At 33.9% G+C, this 26,386-nt stretch overlaps 1 protein-coding gene across 3 annotated transcripts in view; it reads left to right on the top strand.

Annotated features, from left to right (window-relative positions):
• The window catches only part of RFX7 (regulatory factor X7), a 132,771-nt gene that overhangs the window by 69,213 nt on the left and 37,172 nt on the right, over positions 1-26,386 (top strand). For all 3 annotated transcript variants that reach the window (XM_077881193.1, XM_077881192.1, XM_077881194.1), the window contains exons 4-5: positions 10,906-10,988; positions 12,401-12,523. In XM_077881193.1, coding sequence (XP_077737319.1) covers positions 10,906-10,988; positions 12,401-12,523 — 206 coding nt within the window. The remainder of the gene's footprint in view (positions 1-10,905; positions 10,989-12,400; positions 12,524-26,386) is intronic.

Here is a 26,386-nt window from a genome sequence, read left to right as displayed (position 1 = left end):
AGTTCTGCTTTGGAATTATTAGAATTAATAATTAAAAGGGGGTAGGGAAGACTGTATATTTTGTTTCTGTTAGGAAAGGGTAATATAAATATTAAACAACATTGTTGGAAAATCAGTTGAAATCAAGAAGAAAAATACATATGTCTCATAGACTAGGCAATTCATCAGCAATCAAAGCAAGAATCTAAGGGTAAGATTAGAGAACCTTTGGGGATCCCTGGGTGGCGCAGCGGTTTGGCGCCTGCCTTTGGCCCAGGGCGCGATCCTGGAGACCCGGGATCGAGTCCCACGTCGGGCTCCCGGTGCATGGAGCCTGCTTCTCCCTCTGCCTGTGTCTCTGCCTCTCTCTCTCTCTCTCTCTCTCTCTGTGAGACTATCATAAATAAATAAAAAAAAAAAATTTATAAAAAAAAAAAAAGATTAGAGAACCTTTGCTTACCTTTCTTTCCATTAGTTTGAGAGATAAAAAGGCTTAAAACTAAGAATAAGGGAGGGTATTTTAAATCCATTTGAATCCATATTTTAAACCTCTCAGGAGGAGTATATGGCCTAACTCCTAGGGTTCTCTAACTGATCAGCATTCCAAGAAAGGACTTTTAAGTATTGCCAGCTACTTCTAGGTCTAAAAAAATGCTGCACAGATTGGCCCTTTTGGGTGACTTAGCATAGCCCAATAAACCACTGTTTCACAGAGCATGCTATGCTCTGCACTTAGGTCAAGTAAACTCACCTGGGCAAACAGCTGACATGTCTACAGTTCCTGGTCATAGATCAGTCTGTGGGTTTCCTGACTTAAGTCAGCTTTACTAGGATAGGGTTTATTCATGAAAGTTGACCAAAAGAAGACTTCGTAGGATTATCATTAGGAAGGAGAAGTGGAAAGTGATGTGGAATTGCCAGAATACTATTCCTTTTGGAGGGCTAGAGAAACCTGAAACTAGGTGACAGATACTATCATTTAGGTTATTCAAGTAGTGAGGCAGGTAGGTTACCTCCAGGGGAGAACTCTCAGGAGGGTCCTATTGCAAGGGAATATAGTAGGAAACTTGAAAAGGTGAACTTGTGTTGAATCTGTATTAATTGTATCCTAGGTTCTGAATATTGATTCACTAATCCTTTAGAGACTCTGCTCTCTATCTCCCACTCCCATTAGAATAGTATTTGTCCTCCCTAGGGAAATGAACAAAAATTAACAGCCTAGGGATACGTGGGTGGCTTAGTTGGTTGAATGGTCGGCTCTTGATTTCGGCGCAGGTCGTGATCTCAGGGTCCTGGGATCTGCTCACATTGGGCCTAAGGCTCAGCATGGAGTCTGCTTTGGGATTCCTTCTCCCCCTCTGCCTCCTCCTCTCCCCCTGCTTGCCCTTGACCCTGTAGACCAGAAGAATGACTCTAGAGACCCACAGGCTGCATCTCTTCCACAGAGGTGTTTTGTTTGGCCCACATTGACATTTTTAAATTTTCAAATTGGTTGCCATATTTCAAAATTGAGAGAGTTTGCAGAAAAAAAGTTGTGTGTTTGATCTCTCTTCAAACTTTAGGACACTTAAGTCCTTACTTCCATATGACAACTGTTGGCTGTGCCTATGTAGCAACTACTCCTTTCAAACATGGCATATACTCTCCAGTCTTCTCAGTCCTCACCAGACTTTTAACTCTTCAACACAGATATTTTTCTTCCCTGTAGTCTATAATTTAATCATTTGGATTACCTGTCTGGCATTTGAGTTTGACCTCTGTGTTAGATTCTTAGAGGCAGGGTTCTTCTGAAAGTCATTCTTTACAGGGTTGAGGGAGCCATAATAGTAAGTATGAGGATGAGAAGATAGGCTCTTTTTATCTCTTAATAATGTGGACGCTCTTTACTGTCAGTTCTTGCCCTGGCTGGCCATTACAAAAACTAGTCAATAGAAAGCAAAAGTAAGGTAAAACAAGAATTATGATAGCCCTTTTGAGAGTCTTTCCCATTGGTTAGCCATCGTGTGATTTTTATCTTATTTCCCAGTGAAACCTTCCTTGACCACTCTAGTTTAAGGTGTATCCCTTCCCGACACTTTTTCTTCATAGTATTTATCTTAATCATATAACATATGTTTTACTTCTAATTTCGTTGATTGTCTCTCTCCTGGTATTAAAATTTAAGCTCATGCCTAAAGCATAGTAAACACTCAGTAATGGATGAAAGAATGAATATTCTCATTTAATTTTTAAACTTTTCAAGTCTGTCCCATGGTTAAAATCTTAGGTTAGAAGAAATTACTTCAGTATGCCTACTGCTGCAATGATTGGACAGGAGCTAAAAGATAGGTGAAACGTTAGAGTATGATATATCTGCTTCCTGAGAACCAGACTAATGATGTTAGAGTAGGACTTTCTAAGATAGAAAGATGCAGCCTCCTTATTGCTAAGCCCTTGAAACCAAACCAGTATATTTTAAAGCACATTCATTAAAATGACCACTGTTAGATACGATTAGATGTTTAGATGTCCATAACAATCTCTTTAACTTTTTTCTTTCATAATTTAATCACTTCTAATTATATGTGCAGAACTTGCCTAATATATTATACAGAATCTATTCAAATACCTTACTTAACCTGCCTTGGTATATAAATTTTCCAGTGCTTACACTGCAGCCCTTCAGGGTTTCTTGATGTCAGAGGTTCTCTCGGCTTGCTGGTAGTTGAGGCAAGCTGAAAGGGGTTTTTTGTTAGTTTGTTTTCAGATGGTCATGGATTCTTTGGATCACCCAGCAGAATTTTAAAAAATTGTAAAAAGCAAAATTTGGGTTTCATTTTTCTTAAACTGTCCCCCTAGTAATTGGTATCTTTCAAATGGACTCATATCACATTCCTAATCTCAGCAGAATATTTTAAGCAAAATTAAACCATTTTCATTTTATATCTTATTCAATAGGTTTACAAATAGAATAAATTCTCACAATAATACAAGTATAATAAAAATTACTCTCTCTGTTTGATTTATATTTTCTAGAACTGAGAATAGAAAAATAACTTCCTCTTACATAGTTTATAGCAGGTAGCTCAAAAGAAAATCACACCCCACCCCCACTGCCCACCATGATTCTATGAAAGCAAGTTAGGAAAGTGAAAATTAACAATTCTAAGCAACAGGCATTGAAAACTAGAGTCCTCATACCTTGACCTTTTTCTCTATCTTCCTTATTCAATCCTGTGGGAGGACAGCTTTCACAACTGGTGGGGCCTGAGAGAATGTAATGTCAGGTATGTTGATTGTTTCCATAAATTAAAAAAGGCTATAGAATAAGGTTCTACTTACACCCCCCCCCCACCCTTTTAGTCCTTCTGTCAGTGATGCTGGTGAAGAAAGAGGCCTTCTTAGTACTGTGTTCCTGAATCGGTATCATCTGAGGGGGAAATATTTAATTTTTTTAATTTTATTTTTGTAGTTTATAAAATCAAATACAGATTCAAGCATGACTATCCTACCAGTGTAGATATTTTCCCTCCCTACATGATTAACTGAAGAAACAGTCAGACTGGAAAATTTAGGTTTCTAGATTTTAGGCTGACCGTTTTACATACAAATTTAAATTAAAACTTTTTAAAAAGAACTTTTCTGATACCAGATTGAAAAGTAAAGTTTAAAGAACTAATTATGGACATGATACTTTGGTTGGTCGTCATCTACCAGAACTCAGTCATTGTCAACCTAGCCAGTTATTTGAAGGGTATATATACATCCTAATAAAAGAGTGTCTGTCTGCTTTTTCTGGAAATAAAGATAATGATCTTCAGATGTCAATTCAACATCACGGATTTGCTTGAAAGCTTCACAGTTAAGCCCTCAATTCGTTATGGTCTTTGTAAGTATCAGCCCTCACCCAGTCTTGTGACCTTATTTAAAAAAAAAAAAAAAAAAAAAAACACACACAACCCTCAGTAACACCTGAGAGGGAAGTCTCATAACAGGAAACACATCACCACAGTGAAACTTATTTCAAACAAAAGAAATTCCTTTTTATTAACATTTGAGGAATTATAGAGTAAACCCAATTCAGGATGGTTCCTAAGAACAGGAACAGATCTCTCCATTCAATCTACGTTGTAACTATATTCCATGGCAGTAAATACTGGGAGTATATTACCTTACCATCTGTTTGAAGGGCTTCAAGTTCTGGTAATCAGACATTTGAAATTCACCCGGGCCCTAAGCAATCCATCTCGTTTGTATTGATAGTTGAGAGGCAGATGTCCTGAGCATACAAGCAGAAATGCTAAAAATAAACTCAGTTTTTGAAATATAGAATATTATTTCAAGTATTTTTTATGACAGAAGACAAGTAGAAATTTACACATTTTGTTCCACGTCCAACCTAGGAAAAGCTTTTATTTCTGACCTATTCTGCCTAAATTGATTTCTTTCTCTCTGGTAGCACAGTGGTTATCAGAAGTAATTTCTAACTTCTGTTTCATCTTGATGGCTTAGAAGGGAATAGTATCCACCTTTTTCTGCATTAACTCTGTGGAAAGTCACTGCTAGCAGAACATTGTCTTCAGTAACTTAAGGGCAAGTATGATGCTCACATATGAAATCTAGGAGCCTTGTTCTTATGTTGTACCTCCCAAGCAAGTGGAGGTCACCAAGGTAAAATATTTCCTACATTTCTTAAGACATCTTGCTTTTTCAAATAAAAGATTATACACTTGTTGATAGAATTTGATAATAAACTCTTCTACCAAAATCTTTTAAGCAATTACATATTTCAGAATAATCTCTATATAGTAATATTTATCATAGATATTTTATAAATTGCTTTTAATCCTCACAAAAATTTTGTGAGCATTTTATAACAGTTTTACAAATTAGCTTGAATAGCTTCCTAATATCATGAAGCTAATAAGTGCAAATCTTGAATTCTACTCTTAAGTAAGCCTTCAATTAATTCTATATTCTGCACCTTACTACGTATCTTACTGCTTTAGAGAGATTAGATTTGAAGGGTCAGTCTATCAAGCTCAAGTAGCAGCTGTTTAATTCACTTATATAGGTCATATATTCATAATAGTTCTTTATCAATAGGAAACTTACCTGTTAAACTCAGATTTATAAAAGTTCTATCAAAGCTGCTTTATTACTATGTTAATCACTGGGTAATATTTTTATATGAAAAATCTCTGACACAATTTCAAGAAGGATCAGTGAATCATACATTTTGCAATATTACTCTCAAGGATAAATTGTTGATTTTTTCAAAATTAAATTTTCCACCTTAGTGAAAGGTGTTTTTAAATAGTGAAAGTAAAAATGGCATTCTAACCTGCAAGTAAACAAGAATCCCATAATAGATGTGGCATGAAAAATTCCAAGGGAATTGGTGAATTACTCAAATTATGGACAACTATCTAATCTTTTGGGAAATTTTTAATTAGAACCCTGTTTTATAGAAAAACAAATTCCAGAGGAATTAAACACCTAAATGTGAAAAAGAGAGCTTTAAAAAGAAAACAAGGGGGGGTGGCTTTATGACATAGGGATAGGGAAGAATTTCAAAACACACAAAAAACACAGATTATAAATGAAAAGATTGATATATTTGACATGCAGGAAATTAAAAACTTCTCTACATCAACAACTCCAAAAACAAAATGAAAAGATGAGGTACAACTAGGAGAATGTAATAGCACGTATAGCCAATGGAGGATTGATACATAGGCTACATGAAAAATACTCTCATTTTTAAATGTGTGATTCCTTGAACAGTGATTCTTTAGATGAGATTCTCTGACTACCAGTATCAGCATCACTGGGAACAAACGTATTAGAAATCAGGATTCTCTAGCCCCTACTTAAGACCCTACTGAATCAGAAACTCTGGAGGTGGGATTATGCAGTCTTCAACAGGCTCTCCAGGTGATTCCTCTGCATGCTAAAATTTGTTAGCCATTGTATTATAGTAAATTCAAATGATAAATAGTAGGGAAAGATAGCCTTATCTTCAACTAGAAAATGTAAGACTGTGAAGTATTTTTTCATACCAATAGGGTAGCTAACTAACATTTAATCTTAAGTTTTAACAAGGATGTAGAAAAATTATAGTTTTGCTGTTGGAAATATAAATTGGCAGAACAGTTTCAGAGAGTAATTTGGAAATACCCAATAAAGTTGAAGATGTGCATCCTCTATGACCAAGTATTTCTATTTTTAAAACCATAGGAAAAAAAAACTCTTGCACAGAGATACAGCAGTCACAAATAAAGAGTTTCCATTGTAGCACTATTTGAAACCATGAAACTATGATAACTCTCAGTAAAGAATGAATAAACTAGTTTTAATCCATGCAACTATTGTATAATCTGTTTAAAGTCAATGAATTTACAAATATGGCAAAAGTATCTTTTAAATATGAATAGTGGTGCATGTGTACCTACTTCCTGTACTTTGTTTGAAATACTTTATAATTTTAAATTTCAAAAATTAAATGGGATATTACAATATTAAAAGGATACCCATTTGGCTCTGTCTTATTTTTCAGGATTCTGTTTCAAAAGGTGATTGGGTTTGGGACGACTTTGTGGCTCAGTGGTTGAGTGGCCAGCTCTTGATTTTGGCTTAGGTCATGATCTTAGGGTCCTAAAACTGAGCCCCACATCAGGCTCAGTGCACTCAGCGGGGAGTCTGCTTGAGGGTTCTCTCTCTCCCTCCCTCTGCTCTCCCTTCAATTTGCTTGCTGTCACACTAAGTAAATAAATCTTAAAAAAAAAAAAAAGGTGATTAAGTTTGGACAGATCAGAATCTTGAATCTAGTTGAGGGAGGAAGTATAACCAGACACTGAAAATCATTTTTTGAACACTAAATGCAAAAAACCCCCCAGGAAATGCAAATTAATTGAGTATCAATTCTTGAAAAATTGCTCTGGCCCAAAGTAGAGGGACAAATAGGCATATTCTAAAATCATGTGTCCAAAATTATTAGAGATGAATTTTTAAGTAGTTTTTTATTTGTTTTGGGGTTTGTTTTGTTTTTTAAGGAAGGTACAGTGGGAGAGAGAGAATCTTAAGCAGGCTCCATGCCCAGCTCTGAGCCCCACACAGGGCTTGATTGCACAACTCTGAGATCATGACATGAGCTGAAATCAAAGGTCAGACACTGAACTAAGCTACCCATGTGTGCTAATAAGTAGGGTTTCTCTTGTTTTTTGTTTGTTTGTTTGTTATTTTCAGACTTAAAAGTTAAGTGGCAGCATGAAGGCTATATATTCTAAAGTGGTGCCTCTCAACCTTTTCTTTTTTTAGCTTGTATTGCATTTTAATAAATATAAATATCTTATATTCATGGTTAATTATCTGAAATTTCACAGTAAGTTAAATACTATTTTAAATAAATGACTGAATAAAAGATACTGTGATTACAGAGAAGAATCCTTTTCACTTCCTCACATTTTTATCTACATATAGAAAAGAGATCTTCGGTTCTCTCAGAAATGCTAGAGGGAAAAGTCTAACCTTCTAAATTAATCAAGATGGGCTAGACTGTGTTGCCATAACAAAGTAAGCCTGAAATACCAGTGGCATAACCAAAAAATTTTCTTTTATTCACATTATATGTATAGCACAAATCATTGGAAGCTCTTGCTCCACATAGTCCCTTGGGAACCTACATTGAGACACTGGCATGTTGTAGATTCACCATGACATACAAGGTGCACAAAGAGAGAAAAAGAATGGATTGTTGATTCTTAATTATGCTGAGAAATGAAATATATCATTTGTGCTCCATTCATGTGGCCCTAAAGTAACTACAAAGGAAACAAATGTCAGTGAGCAAATGGAATATTGATGAGCACTGTCTCTGCTCCATGTTCTCTTTACTGCGTTCCTTGCACCTCATATAAGGAATTAGATAGCTCCATGTTACTAATTCATGGTGTGAATGAATATACTTTATCAGCCAAAACTTCAGAAGGGAAGGGAATTTTCCCTTCTCAATGGTAGGACTCAAATACCAAACTCTACCTTAAACCTTCAGAAGTAACTTGATTTTGTATATCTTACATTATACCTTTTTTTTTCCCCCTCTGGCTCACATGATATCAAATTGAATGCTGAATCTGATTGTTTGCTACAGGCTTTTCTGTTCAGGATGTGAAAGATCAAAGCACTAACTAGGTCATATGCAAAATTAAGTTTAAAGTGGTTTCCTGGAAGGTTTTTGACACCTAAATCAAACTTTAGTTCAAAGATTTCTTTTTGTACGTCTTCTTACAAAGATTGAAATGTGTTAGAGAAAAGTCCTCATAAGCTTTGAGGTACCAGGGTGGCTCAGTCAAGTGTCTGACTCTTGGTTTCTGCTCAGGTCATGATCTCAGGGTTGTGAGATCGAGCCCCGTGTTGAGCTCCATGCTGGGTGTGGAGCGTGCTTGAGATATTCTCTCTCCTGCCCTCTCTCCCTCTCTTAAAAAAAAAAAAAAATTAGAAGAGATCTTCAACCAAAATAGTAGGAAATTATCATTGTAGTTCATTCAATTAACTAGTATTATTTGAGGTTTCCCCTAAACTTGAAATCGGTTTCAATAACTTTGCTTTGAGAACTTAACTTCTTCTTATATGGGTTCTTTTGATAACATAATCTATTTTGGATTTAATATGTTAGGCATTGTTGAGATTAAGTGGGTGATATTAGTAATATTCAACAGGAAGTATTTTAGGAACTAAATTTAAGATTTAAGTGGAAAGAGGTTGGAGGTAGGGAAACCAGCTAGTGCACTTTTTAGTAATTAAGAATTTTTCTAAGTTCCTTAATGTCCAGGACTATTGTGTTGTTCATCTGTGTATTTCCAATCTTTGTAGGTTCATTGTGAGTTTGTAATTATTGTAAATCATCTGTGGAACATGTCAGGAAATAACATTAATGAATAAATAAGCGAGTAAATGAGTTCTTCTTTACTGTTATAAGAAAGACAGCTAAAGACCTAGATTTAAATTGTGACAGGAAAAATAAAGAGCCTGGAAGAATATGGGGGAAAGAGTTAAGAGGGCTAAAAAAAGGATAAAGTGGAGTGTGTGATGAACAAAATTAAGCATACTCCAAAACAACATTGGGGAACTGGAGAAAAGATATTAAGTAGCAGTTGGCAAAGAAAATGTCTATTTGTGTTTTGTTTGTTTTTTTGAGAGGAGAATTATTCAGGATATTGCTCCATGCAAGGAGCCTGATGTGGGACTCGATCTCAGGTTTCCAGGATCACATCCTGGGCTGAAGGCGGTGCTAAACCGCTGAGCCACCCAGGCTGCTCTTGTCCACGTTTTCAGTTGCAGTGGTGTTTTGCTTGAAGTAGGCCACCAGAATTTCACTATATTTTTACTATAACAGGGTTTGTGGCACTCTTAAAGCTACTCTGTGGCAAACTAAGCTGGGAAAGAAAGTTATACAGTCTTCTTCATAGCAGAAATTATTTTAAAGGATAGGTTTAGAGACAAAAGGATATAGTTGCAGAACAATTACAGATATCCTTACAAGTTGGTTCTCCAGATAGCAGCCACTGCTGCAACTCTGAATAATGACATCTGCATAGTGTGGAAAGGGTTGTTGGTAGTAATTCATATTTTTAAACTTTAGTTCTGTCTCCATGTGACAGTAGCATCATTAGTCATGTGTTTTTGGTTTTTGAGAATTAGAAAAGGATCACAGAAATCATCTTACCCATTTTAACAGTTGTAAGGAAAATTTGCCAGAGCACCGAACTTCGTAGCCCGTTAAATGATTAGGCTAAGACTAACTAATGAATATGCTTTTTACTTCTAGTCTCATACTTTACCTGTGATACTGTGCAATCCTCCTTCTCAAATATGCAGTCCTCCTTTTTGAAATGTGATTAAAGCTGAGAAATTTTTCTCTAAGCATTGGTTTTATTCATATCTAGAATATAAGAATTAATAGGAAAGTACCATTTTCTCTGAATAACTTTTTATGTGCAATAAATTTACCAAACAACTTAACTATTACTTTATTGATGAGAAAAAAAAAAAAAAAACTAAATTTTTGCTTTGGTAGGTGATTCATTCCATCTGGTTTAAATTTAAACAGTGTTTTTTAATTATCATTTTCTTATTAAAATATAGTTGATACACATGTTGCATTAGTTTCAGGTATAGGACATAGTGCTTCAACAATTTCTATACATTATGCTCTGCACACAAGTGTAGTTACCATTTGTCACCATACAATGCTATTAAAATGCCATGACTATATTCCCTATGCTATACCTTTCATCCCTATGACTTATTCATTCCATAACTGGAAGTTTGTATCTCCATTTCCCTTTACCCATTTTGCCTATCCCCCATTCCCTCCCTTATAGCAGCCACCAGTTTGTTCTCTGTACTTATGGGTCTGTTTCTACTCTTTTTTGTTTTCTTTTTTTAGAGTATACATATGAGTGAAATCACATGGTATTTCTCTTTGTGATTTTTTTTTTTTTTCTGACTGACTTATTTCACTTAGCTTAATACCCTCTAGGTCCATCCATGTTGTTGCAAATGGTAAGATGTCATTCTTTTTTATAGCTGAATAATATTCCATTGTATATCTATCCCACACCCTTTTTTATCCAATTCACCTATCACTGGACACTTAAATTGCTTCCATATCTTCACTATTATAAATAATGCTGCAATAACCATAGGGATGCATATATCTTTTTGAATTTATGGTTCCATTTTACTTGGGTAAATATTCAGTAGTGGAATTACTAGATCATATAGTATTTCTATCTTTAATTTTTTGAGAAACTCCATAGTGTTTTCCACAATGGCTGCACCAATTTACATTTCCTACCAGCAGTACACAGGTGTTAGTAAATTTTGTTGAGGATAAACAATTGTTTTAAAAATGATGTCTTCTTTTTAATCTTTTGTAATCAGAAAGAAGTTGAGAATTTTACAGACCTGGAGAAACTCTACCTCTACCTTCAGCTGCCTTCTGGTCTCAGCAATGGAGAGAAAAGGTATATCTCTCTTCTTGCTTTTCCCTTAATTACAGTGTTAATAGGACATACTTAAAGTATGTGTGTCATGGTTGTTAATGTTGTGTGCTATTCCTAAAATCATCAGAAAACAGAATGGCAAAATAATAGATCTTTTTACTCTTTGATCATATTTGGTTAAGTGTTTACTTATAGTTTTTGCTGATTCATTTGTACATCTGGGTAAATGCTATGAAATACAATTTGGGTTATGTTTTTTAAACAGATGTATTTATGTAGTATGAGGGATTGTGAAAATTGAATTGAAAAGCAGAAAATAAATAGATGGGTATTGTAAGCAATGAAGATGCAGGAGTTGTTTTAGTTACTTCTATGTGAACAGATCACAATATTTTTTAAAATTGCGTATATGAAACATGAATGTATTATAAATATACGATACTTTAAGTGTGTTTGGGCATAGTCCTGTATTTTCATTACTAAAAACATTTAATAGTCTCATATAGAAAATAGTTGTTAGCTCATGCATTCTATTAAAAGTTTCTTCATCCTTTTAAGTATTTCTCAAAGTTCATTTCACTCATTCATGTACATTATACTTAAAATTCAGTTACTTTAAAATTGTGTATAGAAAGAAGTGGCATGAAAATTCTGTTAACTTTTACCTCTTCTTCCTCAAACCAAATTTTATAGCCATTTTAATAATTTTTTTGCTCTAAAAACTCAGTATCTTTGGAATTAAATAAATTAAATAAATTGTTATAGTTAGCTGGGATGAATGTCAGAATCAAAAAAGGAACTTCCCTCATGTTATCTTGAGTGTACCATTTTATGGATTTAGTTTTTATAAATGATGCTACCATATAGTAAAAACTTAGGATGTTTAGTAGAAATATTGGCCTGGGGAGGGGAGCCAGTTACAAGAAGGACTGTAGGAGGAGATTTGTCCTCTCAAGATCTCTCTGGTGTGATTTGTATTCTGGCACATGAAGTGCTTAATAAGATTTCAGAGTAGTTACTTGAAAATGCTAATAAGCAAATAGAAAATATTTTTTTCCATAACTTTAACAGTTTGATGATTTGGCAAGTTTAGGCAAATGAATAGGCAAGTAAGTGAACAAATACCCACTTAGGGATCATTTTCACCAAAACAAATACCTATGTTGTCAGTACTCCATCACCTCTGCCACTGTAGAGACCATCCGGAGGGATGGAACAGGGCAGTAATTTCAGTCAGTCACTAGCTGTGGAAGATGACTCACAACCCCAAATGGACAATTGGTATATAGATAACTGGGCATCTGCTGTATGGCTTTAGTTTGGTCATTAATAGTGTGTTTACATGCAATTCTTTACTAGAACTTAAAGTCCTGGCTCAAAAATTATCAATTGCTGGCCGGTTCAGCTAAAACATGTTTTTGTTTTACAATCAGTGATCAGAATGCCGTGTCATCTAGTCGGGCACAGCAAATGCATGCCTTTTCCTGGATTCGAAATACCCTAGAAGAACATCCTGAGACTTCATTGCCCAAACAGGAAGTCTATGATGAGTACAAGTAAGTAAAATGTGCATATATTAGGCATGCTGAGGTGTTACAGAGCTTAAGTACTACACACGGCTATAGTGATTTGTTTTAAAATTGGTGAATGTCATGCTAGTATATGGGAGTTTACCTTAGAGATTTCCAAGATGCTTTCCATCTCTATCTAAGCTTCTCTGGTAGCAAATATCATAAAAGATAGGATTATTGAATAAAAGGATTTCTCTAAAGTTCTTCTGGATGATAGGAGGGATGTTTGAGGGTAGAATGATAATGGTATAGGATTGCTGAATAAAAGGGTTCCTATAGAGTTCTTAAGGGTGAAAGGAAGAGTGTGTCTCGAGTTAGAAGAACAGTGGAAGGTAATAAATAAGTTAATGTGTAAGCAAAAATGAAAACATGTTTTTCATTTAGACTTCTTAAGGGACGTTTTCATATGTCCAAAACTTTTCTAATCCTTTTCTACACCAATGAAAAAAGGGGTAAGTTTTTGGAATATTGTGAATTACTTATTCATGAATGAGGAAGTTGAGTGGCTTATACATATTAGACACTCAAATAATGTTGATTGTACAGATAATTTATTTAAGTATAGGAAACAAAAATATAGAGACTAATGGGCCTTTCTGGATAAAGACAATTTAATAATTGCTAAGTCTGGTTTTGTTTAACACTTCTGTAATTGATACAGAAGACAGAATTTATTATGGCAGAGTAAATAAAACCAACATTTTCAGGGTATTTAAATGTCAAATCAGCAAGCATTCGTGTGTTGTACTTACACAATTTGAAAGAAAAGTGTCAAATAAATGCTGTTTGTTAATCAGTATAAAATGACACGAAGGGACTACACTTACTGAGATTTTAGTATATAGAAAGAAAACTTCTACTTTCATTGAAAATTGTGATTCCCTCATCTTAAGAAACATAATGGACCTGGAGAAAAACTAGAGAAAAATGTCTGAAATGATCAAGGGAACAAAGTTAAACTGAAGAGCTTTAGACGTTTTTTTTCTTTAAGAAAATTAAAGCTAAGAGTGCATATGACCCAAGTCTATAAAGTTCATTCTCTTAATTTATAATAATCTATAGAGTATCTACTATGTGCCATACCCTGTATTAAGTTCTGAGGATATAATAAGACACAGCCCCTTCCATTCATGAAAAAATAAGTATGTATTTATAGTAAGTATTAGTTTTTCACTAAATTCAATTAATTAAAATAGAGATAACCCTATAAAACTACAAAGAAGCAAATATTAACTCATTAAAAGGTTGTTAATATCAGTAAACATGTGATAGGTTGAAGAAACTCTGGACTGAGGATCCACAGACTAGATTCTGTCATTAAATTTGTGACTTGGACAAGTGTTTTAACCACTGTTTTTTTTTATACATTGTCTATAAAGTGAGACAATTGAAGAGGTAATGTAATGCATTTCTTAAAGCTCTAAAATTCTAAAAGTTGTCTGAAGTAGAAAATGTTGAGGAACAAGTAATCCAAAGATGTCCTGGTGGTTTTCCAAAAGGCAAACTGGACAAATTAATGTATGACATTTTCATAATGAATTAAGAGAACTCAAGATATCATATATTTTTTGAAATGGTGTCTTTCCACTATAGAACCCTTTGCATCATCATTAGAGACAGTACCCTATCTTTGTGGAAGTGTGACTCTGGCCTATTAAAGCAGTCCTTATGTTCCTAAAGGTTTCCTGCCTTTGACAAAGAATTGTTACATTTTTCTATCAAATCATTTTCTGAGATTCCCATAAACTCTCATAATTCTTTTCATATGAAAAGTTACAGGTTTTTCCTAAACAAAAGGGAAATAAAACATTCCATCATTTTGCAGAAGCACTGGGAGCTTCAATTTTGAGCAATTAATTTGTAGCTGTAGTAGAGAACAACAGAGATAAAAGAGGAAGGGAATTTGACTAGAGTTGAAAGGGGAGGTAGTAGGTAACTTTCCTAAAAAAGTAGTAACTTTTTTTTATAATAATATGACTAGAAAGGAAATAGTTCATGGAATTTGAAATAATTATGCTAATGATTATGCCTCTCTTCATAATTAGTATAATTCTGTATCTCAGTCTGGGTATTTTAGTTCAAAAAGCATTTCACCAGGGATATACTTTATGTACCGTTGTATTCTCTACAGGGTTTCCACATAGTAGACGCTAATTTAATATTAAGAGTGGTTAGAATGGACTCTGATCCCTGACATTGATAATAAAATTTCAGTGTTTTAAAAGACTTCGTTAAGTCTTTTAGTGCACTCCTGTCTCCATGGTATAGATAAAAACATTGAAATCCAGGGAGGGTAGGTGGCTCTCCCAGTGACACAAAACTAGTTAGGGAATGATACAGGTCTAGAACTCAGATTTCATGAGTGTTTCACAGTGGGCGAGAGGGCACACTTCTTAAATTAGAGTGATAGCATACTGCGTGGGTAGAAAAGATTGGTCAAGTAGTTAGAAATAAACCTGGCTGTGACTTCCACTTAGGGTGAATAAATAAGCTGCTCAAAATATGAATTAGTATACATATAATTAGTATGCATGCATACAAATAATACAACTATGGTAAGAGACACAGCAGAGAAACATGTATTAGCATGACTGGCTAAGAAGAAAGTATGTTTGTGTGTTCACAGCATCGTAACACGTGGGAACTCCAAATTCAAAGTATTCTATTATTTGATCGTTCATTGCCTAAAACCGTAATTTGCCATGTGGGTTTAAATAACTTGAGAGAGATGAAAAATGTAGGAGGGACTACAAACAGGCAAGATGTAGATCAAGTATCAGGAAGTAGCTGCTTAAAGGTTTTTTATTTTAAAAAAAAGTTTTTAAATTATTTTAAGTTGTGTTGTCTAAAGAAAGCAAAATGTAGTATAACTACTTTTTTTTTAAGTACAAGAATTTTAAATCACAAAGAGATTTCAATTAGACACAAAATAACACTCAGTAAAGATTTTTAGAGAAATTTTGTCCTTTCCTAATGGCCTATTATATAGTCATCTTCCTATTTGGAGTACCTTAATGAGGTTTCCTGCATAAAAACTTAACATATATTCTAAATACTCACTGAAAAAATGTTATTAATATGAAATATACCTTTATTTTAAGCTATCCTATTACACATAGACCCTTGTATAACTCATTGCAGTGATGTTCAGATATATTTTTTATGAAATTAATTCTGTCATAATCATTAAAATCAAAATCCCTTTGAGAGAAAAAAATGAAGATATAATCAAACACAGCATTGACTGACTGCTTTTAACTTTATCTTCATTCTACATTAAGATACTAATAGGAACATAAAGCTTTAAGGGGCTTTCAGCATACAAAAACACTTTACAAATGATCGTGAACTTTTGTATTTGTTGAAACTTTTGAATTCTGATAATCTATGTTTAGGAAAATGATCCTTAATGTGTTTATATTATTTTTGAATTACAAAAGTAATATATATTCATCATTACAGTTTTGGCAAAAAGTTATAAATGTATTTAAAAAAAAAAAAAAAACTAGTACCAGTAAATCTTACTACCTAAAAATAACCACTTCGGTTTATTTCTTTTTATTTTTTCTAATGCCTTCTTTTTGTGTGTATGTTCTTGTTATTAACCAAATTTGGCTCCACTGTTTACACAATTCTCGAAGGGGGAACAGTGGCAAATAATATTGCACTGAACATTTTTGATGATATAATTTAGTGTAGATTATCAAAATTGAGATTGCTGCTGGTTTATGGATGGACCTTTATATATTAAGGATCTTATCTATTAAGATTTTTAAAAATATTTTTCAAGATTGCTGTTTATTTTAATAAATCTCTTTATAAGTAATTTGATTTAGCCACTTTCTTTGAAGCTTGTAGCATTGCTGTTACGCTTAGAATTTACCTATGCCACTAGCAGCTGAATACCCATGTTATTTTTCCTAGATTTTTAAAAAAGATATTTCTTACTTCACTTTTTATATATAATCCTTTAGTCCATCTGGTATTTATTTTGGTGAATGCCATTAAATAAGGCACTGATTTCAGTTTTATTCTAAATATTATAAAGTAATTATTCCATGCTTATTTATTGAATCATTTTTTCCTCTTAAAACACTGATCTGTAATATAACTTTGATCTTACCAAAGCCCTTTCTACTCAGTTCTTTTTCCTTGTTATTTTGTCCTTATTCCATTACCAAACCATTTTTGGTATTTTAATTATTAAATGTATAAAAAACTGGTAGGACCAGACTGCCCTTACTATCCCTCTTTTTAAAAATTTTCCTTGGTTTTATTTTCAGACCAATTAATGCTTTTCATATGAAGTTTGATACCACTTTTCTCACTTTAAAAAAGGAAACCTCAAGGGAATTTTGATTCAAAATGCATTAAATGTGAAATCTTATGTTAGAAAAATTAATTTCAGAGCTAGAAGTATGTTTCATAATTTACATCTTTTTCATGCCCTTCAGTGATGTTTCAGTTTTTTCCCTTCAATTAAATCCGCTTATTTTTCTTACTAAGTTTTATTCCTTGGTAATTTTTATTATGTTATTTATATTGAAAATATTCTTTCCATTGCTTTACTGTTGATTTGTTTAGGTTTATAGGATATTGTAGACTTGTTATTTATGTTGTACATTTTATATTTACTGAACTTTGTTTAATCCTAATTTTTCAGTTAATTTTGACTCTTGAGTAAAGTTTATTCTGTGTACCTTCCTTATTCTCTTTATTTTATTCTTTGATAATTTTCCTTCTGATTTTAAATAATAACAATGATAGGCATCATTTCCTCTTATAGTTCTTTGTTAAGGATGTATTATAGTTGATCAAGACTTTATTTGTTATTTTATGAGAAAGATATTGAAATTTATCAAATGCTTTTTGGGCATTTATTGAGATTATTATGAAGTGCTTTTTTCTTTGACCTATTGATGTGATATATAAAGATATTACCTAATTTATAAACCCTTCTTTTAGTTCTAGAATGAATGTTCTATTCATATCAAGATGTATAATCTTATAGTGTACTATTGATCTCTGTTTTCAAGTATATTATTTAGGATCTTTGCATCTATATTTATGAGTGAATATTTTGGTCTGTAATTTTCTTTTTTTGTGCTATCTTTGTCAGGTTTTGATATCAGGGTTAGGCCAGCTTCGTAAATGAATTGGAACTCTTTCCCTAAATTTCTGTGCTCTGGAACAGTTTATATAGCATGGGAGTTATTTGTTCTTGAAAGTTTTAAAGAACTCAACCATAAAACCATCTAGGCCTGGAGGCTTTGTTGGAGGTAATACTTTGACAATTTTTTGTGGGTTTTTTTTCTGGTTAGGTTTTTACTTCATTAGTCAAATTTGGTAATTTGTTTCTCATTGAATTCATTCAGATTTTCAGATGTATCAGCATAGCATTGCATATTATTATTCTCTCCTAAATTGAGTTATCTTCTAAATCCCTTATATCTATTTTCATATTTCTAATTTTATACATTTGAATTTTCCTCTGTTTTTTTCAAATTACACTTGGCTGTAGTTTATTTCTATTGGTTTTCTTTTAGAAAAAAAATGAAGCTAAGATTGATATATCAGGGTGTTTTGTTTTTGTTTTTTGGTGGTTTGATTTTTGGGGGGTATTTTTGCGTGTGGTGTTTTGTTTCTTACTTATTAGGTGCCTTTCTTTTCCTTCTCCTGATTTTCTTGGGATTTTTTTCTTACTCTAAATAGAATTCTTTGTTTTCATTCTTATTTAAGATACAAACATTTATATCTATGAGTTTACCTCTGATTATAGTTTTGGCTGTATCCTTTAGGTATGGATATGATTTGTTAAAATTATCATTATGTTGTACTAGAGTAAAATTATAGTTCTAATTTCTTCTTTGATCCCAAATAGAAGTTGTTTTTAACCTTTCATGTTCTTGAGAGTTCTGTTGTTTTGCACTTTATTAATTTGTAGTTTCATTATATTATGATCAGAAAATGAAGCCTATTAAACTTCTGAATTTTTATATTTGTTGAGGTCTACTTTCAGTCTAACAAATTATTAGTTTTTATAAATACTTCTGGACAGCCTCTTTATTTTATACTGTATTCACTATGTATTGATATATGCTAATTCCACTTTTCTATATTTTTCAAATCTTTCAAATTCTGTAAAATCCTTTCTTTTTGGTCTGTTTAAGCAGTTGAAGATGAATAGTATGTTAATCTCTTACAAAAGTGACATTTGTCACAGTTCCTCTTAGTATTTTTAATGAGTTTTGTTTTATAGATCTCTGGGATGTTTGACACAAGAAAAGGTTCATGATTTCTATCTTTGTTATAGTTTTTGCCTGTTGTCAACAAAAAATGATCCTGGATCATACTGAATGTATTTCATGTTTTTTCTCTTTTGAGATAAATATTTTTGGCCCATTCTGGGTATCTGTCTAATATATATATTTACCCATCTCTTTTTTTTTTTTTAATTTAACCATTTGTGTCATTTTGTGTAGGCTGTTTACATTATGCTTCTAAAGTTGTTCCTGATCTTGAAGTCTGACCCATAGAAGAAGCTGATGGAATGAACCAATCTAGAAAGCCTGGTGTTGCTAGAAACACTTAGCAACAGGGGAGGGTAGCAGGAAAAAACTACTGCTTTTTCCTGTTACCTGGGAAAGAAACATAAGCGTTAATCTTAAATGGATTTCTCACTAACTGAAACATGGCCTCTTTTAGCAGTCCTAAAAATCTGTTTGCTTTCATTCTGGGGAGAATCACAAACTTTCAGATTTGTAAACTTGAACTTTGGCTGCAGTGTTTTCTCGTACACAAATGTTCTCTCTGAATCCCTTTAAAAAATATTTAATATTTTTAAGGAATATGACTATATTAATTTTCTATATAACCATTTTGTGTATAAATATTAATCTTATATGTATGATGCTTTGATACTTACCAGCTTAAGTTTGTGATTTCTGTTCTATTAATGACTTTAAATGAAACTCTTAGGACAACCTTGAAGGCAGAAATAGATTCTAGGAACGCTTGTTTTGAAAGTATTAAAATAATGAACACTTCATAAGTTAAATGATACATAAATGTTTTATACCCGTCTAAAATCTAGATTAAGCCTAATTATGTCTACATAATTCATAAATTTATTCATAAATTTATTAGGTGTATGATATATTGTTTAAGGTAATAGCATTTGAATACAATAAGTGGAAGCAAATATCATCCCTCCTTCCCTTTAAGGATGACTCAAAGAAATGAATTCACTAGGCAAATCTGAACCAAGGTTTTGTACTTTAAGGCTGGGCTCTTTTTGCACTAATCCCTGTTACCTCTAGAAACTTATTCCACGCACTATTCTTTTTAAAATTAAATTTTTGAGGGCAGTATACTACTATGCCTTAATTATATATTAAATATTTTTAACTGATTAGAAATAAACTAAAGCATAAAAGTGATCAATTTCAGCATTACTTTTTCATATTTGACACGTAAATATGGATATTGAATATGTCTTAAGATATAAATTGTTCTAAGATTTTTACCATTGAAATGTACTCTTATAGTGTCTGAATTGTTACCCTAAATACATTGTATAGTATTTAAATGATTACTTTTCAGGTAAGATTTTTTTTTTTCCAGACTTGCTTGATGTGGTCTATTTCAAAGAAGTTTTTAATCCCAGTTTCTCTTTTTTCTGTGTTTCTATGACTGGACTCTCAAAGGAATAGTTAAATCGTCTCTTTTTCTTCACCTTCTGTTTCTGACCAATTGCACTTTCACAAGTGCATTTACTGCATTTACTGTTTAACTTCTCAACTCTTTAGTAATAGTAGAAAAAGCATTGAATAATAGAATGAATTGAATGAATAGAATAGAATAGAATGATTGAATAATAGAAGAGTGGCAGGATAGAGCTATAATAACGTTATTATACCAGAAGGAACTGGTTCTCTTATATGACACAGTTGTAGAAAGGGTTGACTGACTTTTCCAAATCACATTCACTGTACTAAATACATTGTAATCATAACTGAAGTACAAACCAAGTCTCCTAATTTAAAACCAGAGTCTTTTCCAATACCCTGCCTATAAAAACTGCATGCCCCTGAGCCCAGTCATTATTTTGAATCTTTAGTTATCAATTCCTCATTTCTTACTACCTTGGCTTCTTTATCTGCCCCCAGCTTGATTTGTGGCAATTGGTAGGTGGTATTTAGTACTTTTCTTTTATTAAGACTTTAGTATTACCACTTCCAAGGACAAAGAGATCATGGAAGAAGTTAGTAGTGTTTTGTTACAATCAACAAATTAGAATAAATGATTTTAAAGTAAATTTATTTGAGTGCATTAAATTATCAAGTGTTACATATACATAGTCCTTACCCTCAAACAGGAAAAACAGATCAGTAAATAAGCAGGACACAAAGAACGAGTTTCCAGATCAACTTGATGGAGTGAGGGCCAGCATCACAGAAGAGGTGACGTGTAAAATCATAAAAACTGAATTTTCCAAGCTGACTAGAGATTCAGAAGGGCATTCTTAGTAGAAGGTATGATACTCAGTGCATAGTGGCTTATAGTCAGAGTCAAAGAGAAGATGTCAGAGACCAGGCCAAGAGAATTAAACTTGTTTCCGTGTGTAGGTCTTGGAGAACTTTTGGAAATTTAAGCAATAGAAAATCATCTCAGAAAGTAAGAAATTCTAAGGATAGGGAGAAAACTGGTATTTAGGGGTTAAGCAGAAGAACATGAGCCCTCCAAAGGAATTTAAAAGAGAAACAAGAAAGCATAATATAATCTGAGAAAAGAGATTATTTTGAGGTGTTCAGTCTCCTGTGCCTCAGACAGTTCAATTTAAAAAGGAAGACAAGAAAAAGATCCGTGTGATGTGTCATTAATAGGCCACAGGGATCTATTGCCAGAGCAGTTTCCATATTTTATTGAGGAATGAAGCCTGATTGCAGTGTCCTGAAAGGTAAGTAGGTGTGAGTGCAGACAGGTTTTTAAGGGATGAAGAAAGAAAAAGTAGAAGGGTGCACGGGAGTGGTAAGAACAGAGTTTTTTGTTGTTGTTTTTTTAGCCTTATCCAGTAAGGATTAAATTGATTTGTGTATAACAGAATATCCAATGAACAGTAGTTTCAACAAGACAAAAGATTTCAGTTTTCCTTTCAGCAGCTCTGTAATTCCAGCAGGGAACCCAGGCTCCTTCTAAATCCGCACTCTACTATCTGTAAGCCTTAGCCTGGTTTTACTTGTTGCCATCTAAAATGAACTACTACAGCTGATAGGAAAAGTAAGTGACTTAGAATTCAGTTGCATTAAGGAAGGAAGGGAGAAAAAGGTTGAAAATCATTGATTTATGATTTTCAAACTTAGTCATCCTGTCAAGTGCCTCGATGGCTCAGTTGGTTAAGCTTCTGCCTTCGGCTCAAGTCATGATCCCAGGGTCCTGAAATCAAATCCCACATCAGGCTCCCTGCTCAGCAGGGAGTCTGCTTTTCCATCTTTCCTTTCCCCCTGTTCATGATCTCTCTCTCACAAATAAATAAATAAAATCTTTAAAAAATAATAATGAAGTTAATCATCCTGTCATATTCTGCTGTTTTTCAATTTAAATTGCCATTTAAATATAATGTTTGTTTCCTCTTCCCAAGTAGACAAGGTGCTTTTTTTTACACTTTGCCCTAAGCTTGCTTATAATAAAACCACAATATTTTCTGTGTTTTTTTTTTTGTGGCAAAATGCATAAAATTTGTCATCTTAACCATTTTTAAGTGTATAGCTCAGTGATATTAGATACATTCACATTGTTGTGGTACCACACCACCACTCATCCACAGAACTCTTTTTTTGCAAAACTGAAACTCATTACCCATTCTCATTTCCCTCGCCCCTGGAAACCACCATGCTATCTATCTCTATCTCATTAATTTGACTATTTTAGGAACCTCATATAAGTGGAACCATACAGTATTTGCCCTTGTGTGACTAGCTTGTTTCACTCAGCATCATGTTCACAAGGTACATCCATTATAGCATATTTCGGAGATTCCATTGTATGTGTATGCCATGTTTTGTTTATCCATTCTTCCACTGATGGATACTTACGTTGTTTCCTTTTGGCTGTTGTGAATAATGCTGCTATGCACGTTGGTGTGCAAATATATTTTCTAGATACGCTTTCAGTTATTTGGGGTATATGCCCAGAAATGAAATTGATGGATCATATAGTAATTATTTTTTAACTTTTTGTGGAATCACCATACTGTTCTTTATAATGGCTACACCACTTTATATCCTCACCAGCGGTGCACAAGATTCTTCACATCCTCATTAACATTTGTTACTTCCTGGGGTTTTGATAGTGGCCATTTTGATGGATGTGAGGTAGTGGTAGTATCTCATTTCAGTTTGATTTGTATTTCCTGATTAGCTAGTGGTATTATATTTTATGCTTATTGGCCATTTGTACGTCTTTGGAGAAATATATTCAAGCCCTTTGCCCACTTTTTAACTGAGTTGTTTGTTTTTAATGTCGTTGGGTTGTAAGAGTTCTTTTTATATCCTGGATACTAACACCTTATGAGATACTCAATATGTTATGAATTCTACAAAACATACAAATATATGCTTATTATAACAAACTGAAACAGTCTAAAAGTATAGGATCGAATAAAAATCATTCTTTACTCTCTCCTTCATCCCACTACCCTCCTGAGATTATAATATTCCCAACAGCTTTATCTTTCTATGGTTCTTTTTTTTTTTTTTTTTTTTAAGATTCATTTATTGGGAACCCTGGGTGGCGCAGCGGTTTAGCACCTGCCTTTGGCCCGGGGCGCGATCCTGGAGATCCGGGATCGAATCCCACGTCGGGCTCCCAGTGCATGGAGCCTGCTTCTCCCTCTGCCTGTGTCTCTGCCTCTCTCTCTCTCTCTCTCTCTCTCTCTCTCTCTCTCTCTGTGACTATCATAAATAAATAAAAATTTAAAAAAAAAGATTCATTTATCTACTTAGAGAGTGTCCTTGATGCACATGAGTGGGGTGAAGGAATGGAGGGAGAAAATCCTCAAATAGATTTCTGCCAAGTGCAGAGCCCCCTCATGGGGCTCAATCCCACAGCGTGACCTGAGCTGAAACCAAGAGTCAGATTTGACAGAGCCATTTAGGCTCCCCTATCTTTCTATATTTCTATATATAGAAGTTATGTCAATTATTCCTAGATTTTTTTTTAATTCAAATGAAACCATACCGTACATATTGGTCTGACTTCTATCACTAAGCAGTATGTCCTAAGTAGTTTTTCTTGTCCATATATATAAAGTTACTGCATTCCTTTTTTTACTGCTGCACAGTATTTCATAATGTAAATGTTTCATAGTGTGTGTTTTTTAAGCTCTTTATTTAAGACATTTTTTCTGTTATTAAAATAATACTGTACTCAACAACCTTGAATTACATATCTTTGTGCTTGTATAAAAGTAACATTGAAGTATGGACTATTTAGAAATGGAATTATTGGATCAAAAGCTATAGTTATTACCAGGTTTGTTTGTTCTTCGTTTTTTGTTTTTTTGTTTGTTTGTTTGTTTGTTTGTTTGTTTTGAGAGCACATCCACATGTGGGTTTTGGGGGCAGAGGGAGAAAGACCATCTTAAGCAGGCTGTACACCCAGTGTGAAGCCCATCTCAGAGCTCAGTCTGATGACCCTGAGATCATGACCTCAACTGACTGAGCCACGTATGTGCCCCTATAGTTTTCTCAATTTTAATTTAATTTTTGAGTCATTACTATATTTATGTGATTGTAAGTCAAAAGGTATTAAAGATGTATAGGGAAGAAATTGTATCTCACCTTTGCCTTTCAGCCACCCATTTTCTATCACCATAGGCAACAATTCCAATTAGAATTATACCTAAATAACTAGAATTATATAATCCTAATTATTAGTTATTATGAATGGCTGCATCTTATTCTGTCCTATGAATTATTATTCACTTAGACCACAGTTGATAGACATCTAGGTTTTGATAATACTAACAATGCTGTTGTGAATAAACAATGGTATATCGGTGAGATAAGTCTAAATATCTGAAATTACTAAGGACTTATGCATTTTTAATTTGGATGGAAGTTTGCATAGAGATACGAAATTATTTTGTCTGTATTTCATTTTATATTGTCTCTCCTGAGTTTTTTTTTCTTCTGAGTTTTTATTACTGTCATAAGTTTGGGGGTTTTTTTAATCTTCATGTTGGAAATTTTCTTCAACGTGTCTGATTATCTTTCTGTTATCTGTTAATATTTTTATTTTTATTTTTTTTAAGATTTTATTTTATTAATTATTCATGAGAGACCGGGGGCAGGGGGTGCAAAGACACAGGCAGAGGGAGAAGCAGGCTCCATGCAGGGAGCCCGATGTGGGACTCGATACCGGGATTCCAGGATCACGCCCTGGACCAAAGGCAGGTACTAAACCGCTGAGCCACCCAGGGATCCCTGTTCATATTTTTAAATGGCAGCTTAAGTTCCATGTATAATCAGAGTTTATCTGCTGTTGGACTTGACTATTAGGTGAACAAGCTTTATATTGAGAGATTTCTAAATGTCTATATGTTCTCCAGAGATCATTCACTTTTTCAGCAGGATTTCTCCAAACTTCTGTTTGGGGAGCACACACACTGGCGTCTAGTAGCAGTTCTGGACCTTGGACCCTGGACCCTGGATAGGAAGGGGAAAATGGACTATTTTGTGTAGGTAGACTTTGAACAGATCTGCATACTCAGTGTACCCCATGTATTCCCTCTTCCCCTCCCCACTACTACCCAAACTGGCTTTAGATTTCCACCTCACCTTTGCTGTCTCAGACTTCCACCCACTCCTTTAAAATTTCTCCAAAGTATTAAGTTATCCTGCCTGAGAAATTCATTCCTGGCTGCTGTTACTCTGTGTCTTAAGGAATTGACATGTGGGGGGAGGGTATTTTCTCCTTATATTAACTTTTTTTTTTTTTTTTTAAAGCATGTGATCTCTCCATCACATTTAGACAGAATCCTTCTTTTTTATTTTGGCACTTGGCAGTGCAACACAGCATATGATTATGTAACTGTCTCAAGTTTTCTTGTCTTGCAGACTGATCTTAACTCCCCATGGTAACCTAGCATCTAGTAGACAACTTGAACAGTTTGAAGGAATATCCTGACAGCCTAAGGCAGGGTAACTTTTAGATCTCTGAGATAGTTCATGTATGGGGTCTACATAAAGTTGTCTTCCTCACCTCTTATTTATTCTGCGGCTCACTGCATTGTGTCTTCACTAAACTTATAGGGAGAGATCATTAAGTTCTTTAATAAGTCAAGTCAGTGAATTTGATGAGTTAATATAGTAAAAGCATTTTAAATGTATGCATAAGAATCCTAAATTAACTTTATTGATTGCGTGTTTGTACGCATTTCTCTCAATACTCATGGAAAGAAATTATTATCAACCAGTGAAGAAACAAAATCCCTGCATATCTTTGGAAACATATTCCTAATTTACTTTCCCTCCTGCACCCCTTCTCCACACCCATAGCATCCCCTTCTTCTTAACACTGCCACCTATCAGCAGCAATGCTATTGAATTTCTAAATACTTGGTTAAAAATTGAGTTAGGATGCGGTGCCTGGGTGGCTTAGTTGGTTAAGCATCTGACTCTTGGTGTTGGCTTAGGTCATGATCTCAGAGGCATGAGATCAAGCCTCACATTGGCTCCACACTCAGCACAGAGTCTGCTCGAGATTTTCTCTCCCTCTCCCTCTTTGCCCCTCCTTTCTCTCTCCGCCCCCCCCCCAAATAAATAAATAAACTCTAAAATAAATAAA

The sequence above is a fragment of the Canis aureus genome, chromosome 32 (assembly GCF_053574225.1).
Source record: "Canis aureus isolate CA01 chromosome 32, VMU_Caureus_v.1.0, whole genome shotgun sequence".
In the NCBI taxonomy this organism is placed as follows: Eukaryota; Metazoa; Chordata; class Mammalia; order Carnivora; family Canidae; genus Canis; species Canis aureus.
The sequence above is the reverse complement of the archived record's forward strand: the minus strand, read 5'-3'. Positions and strand labels throughout refer to the sequence as shown.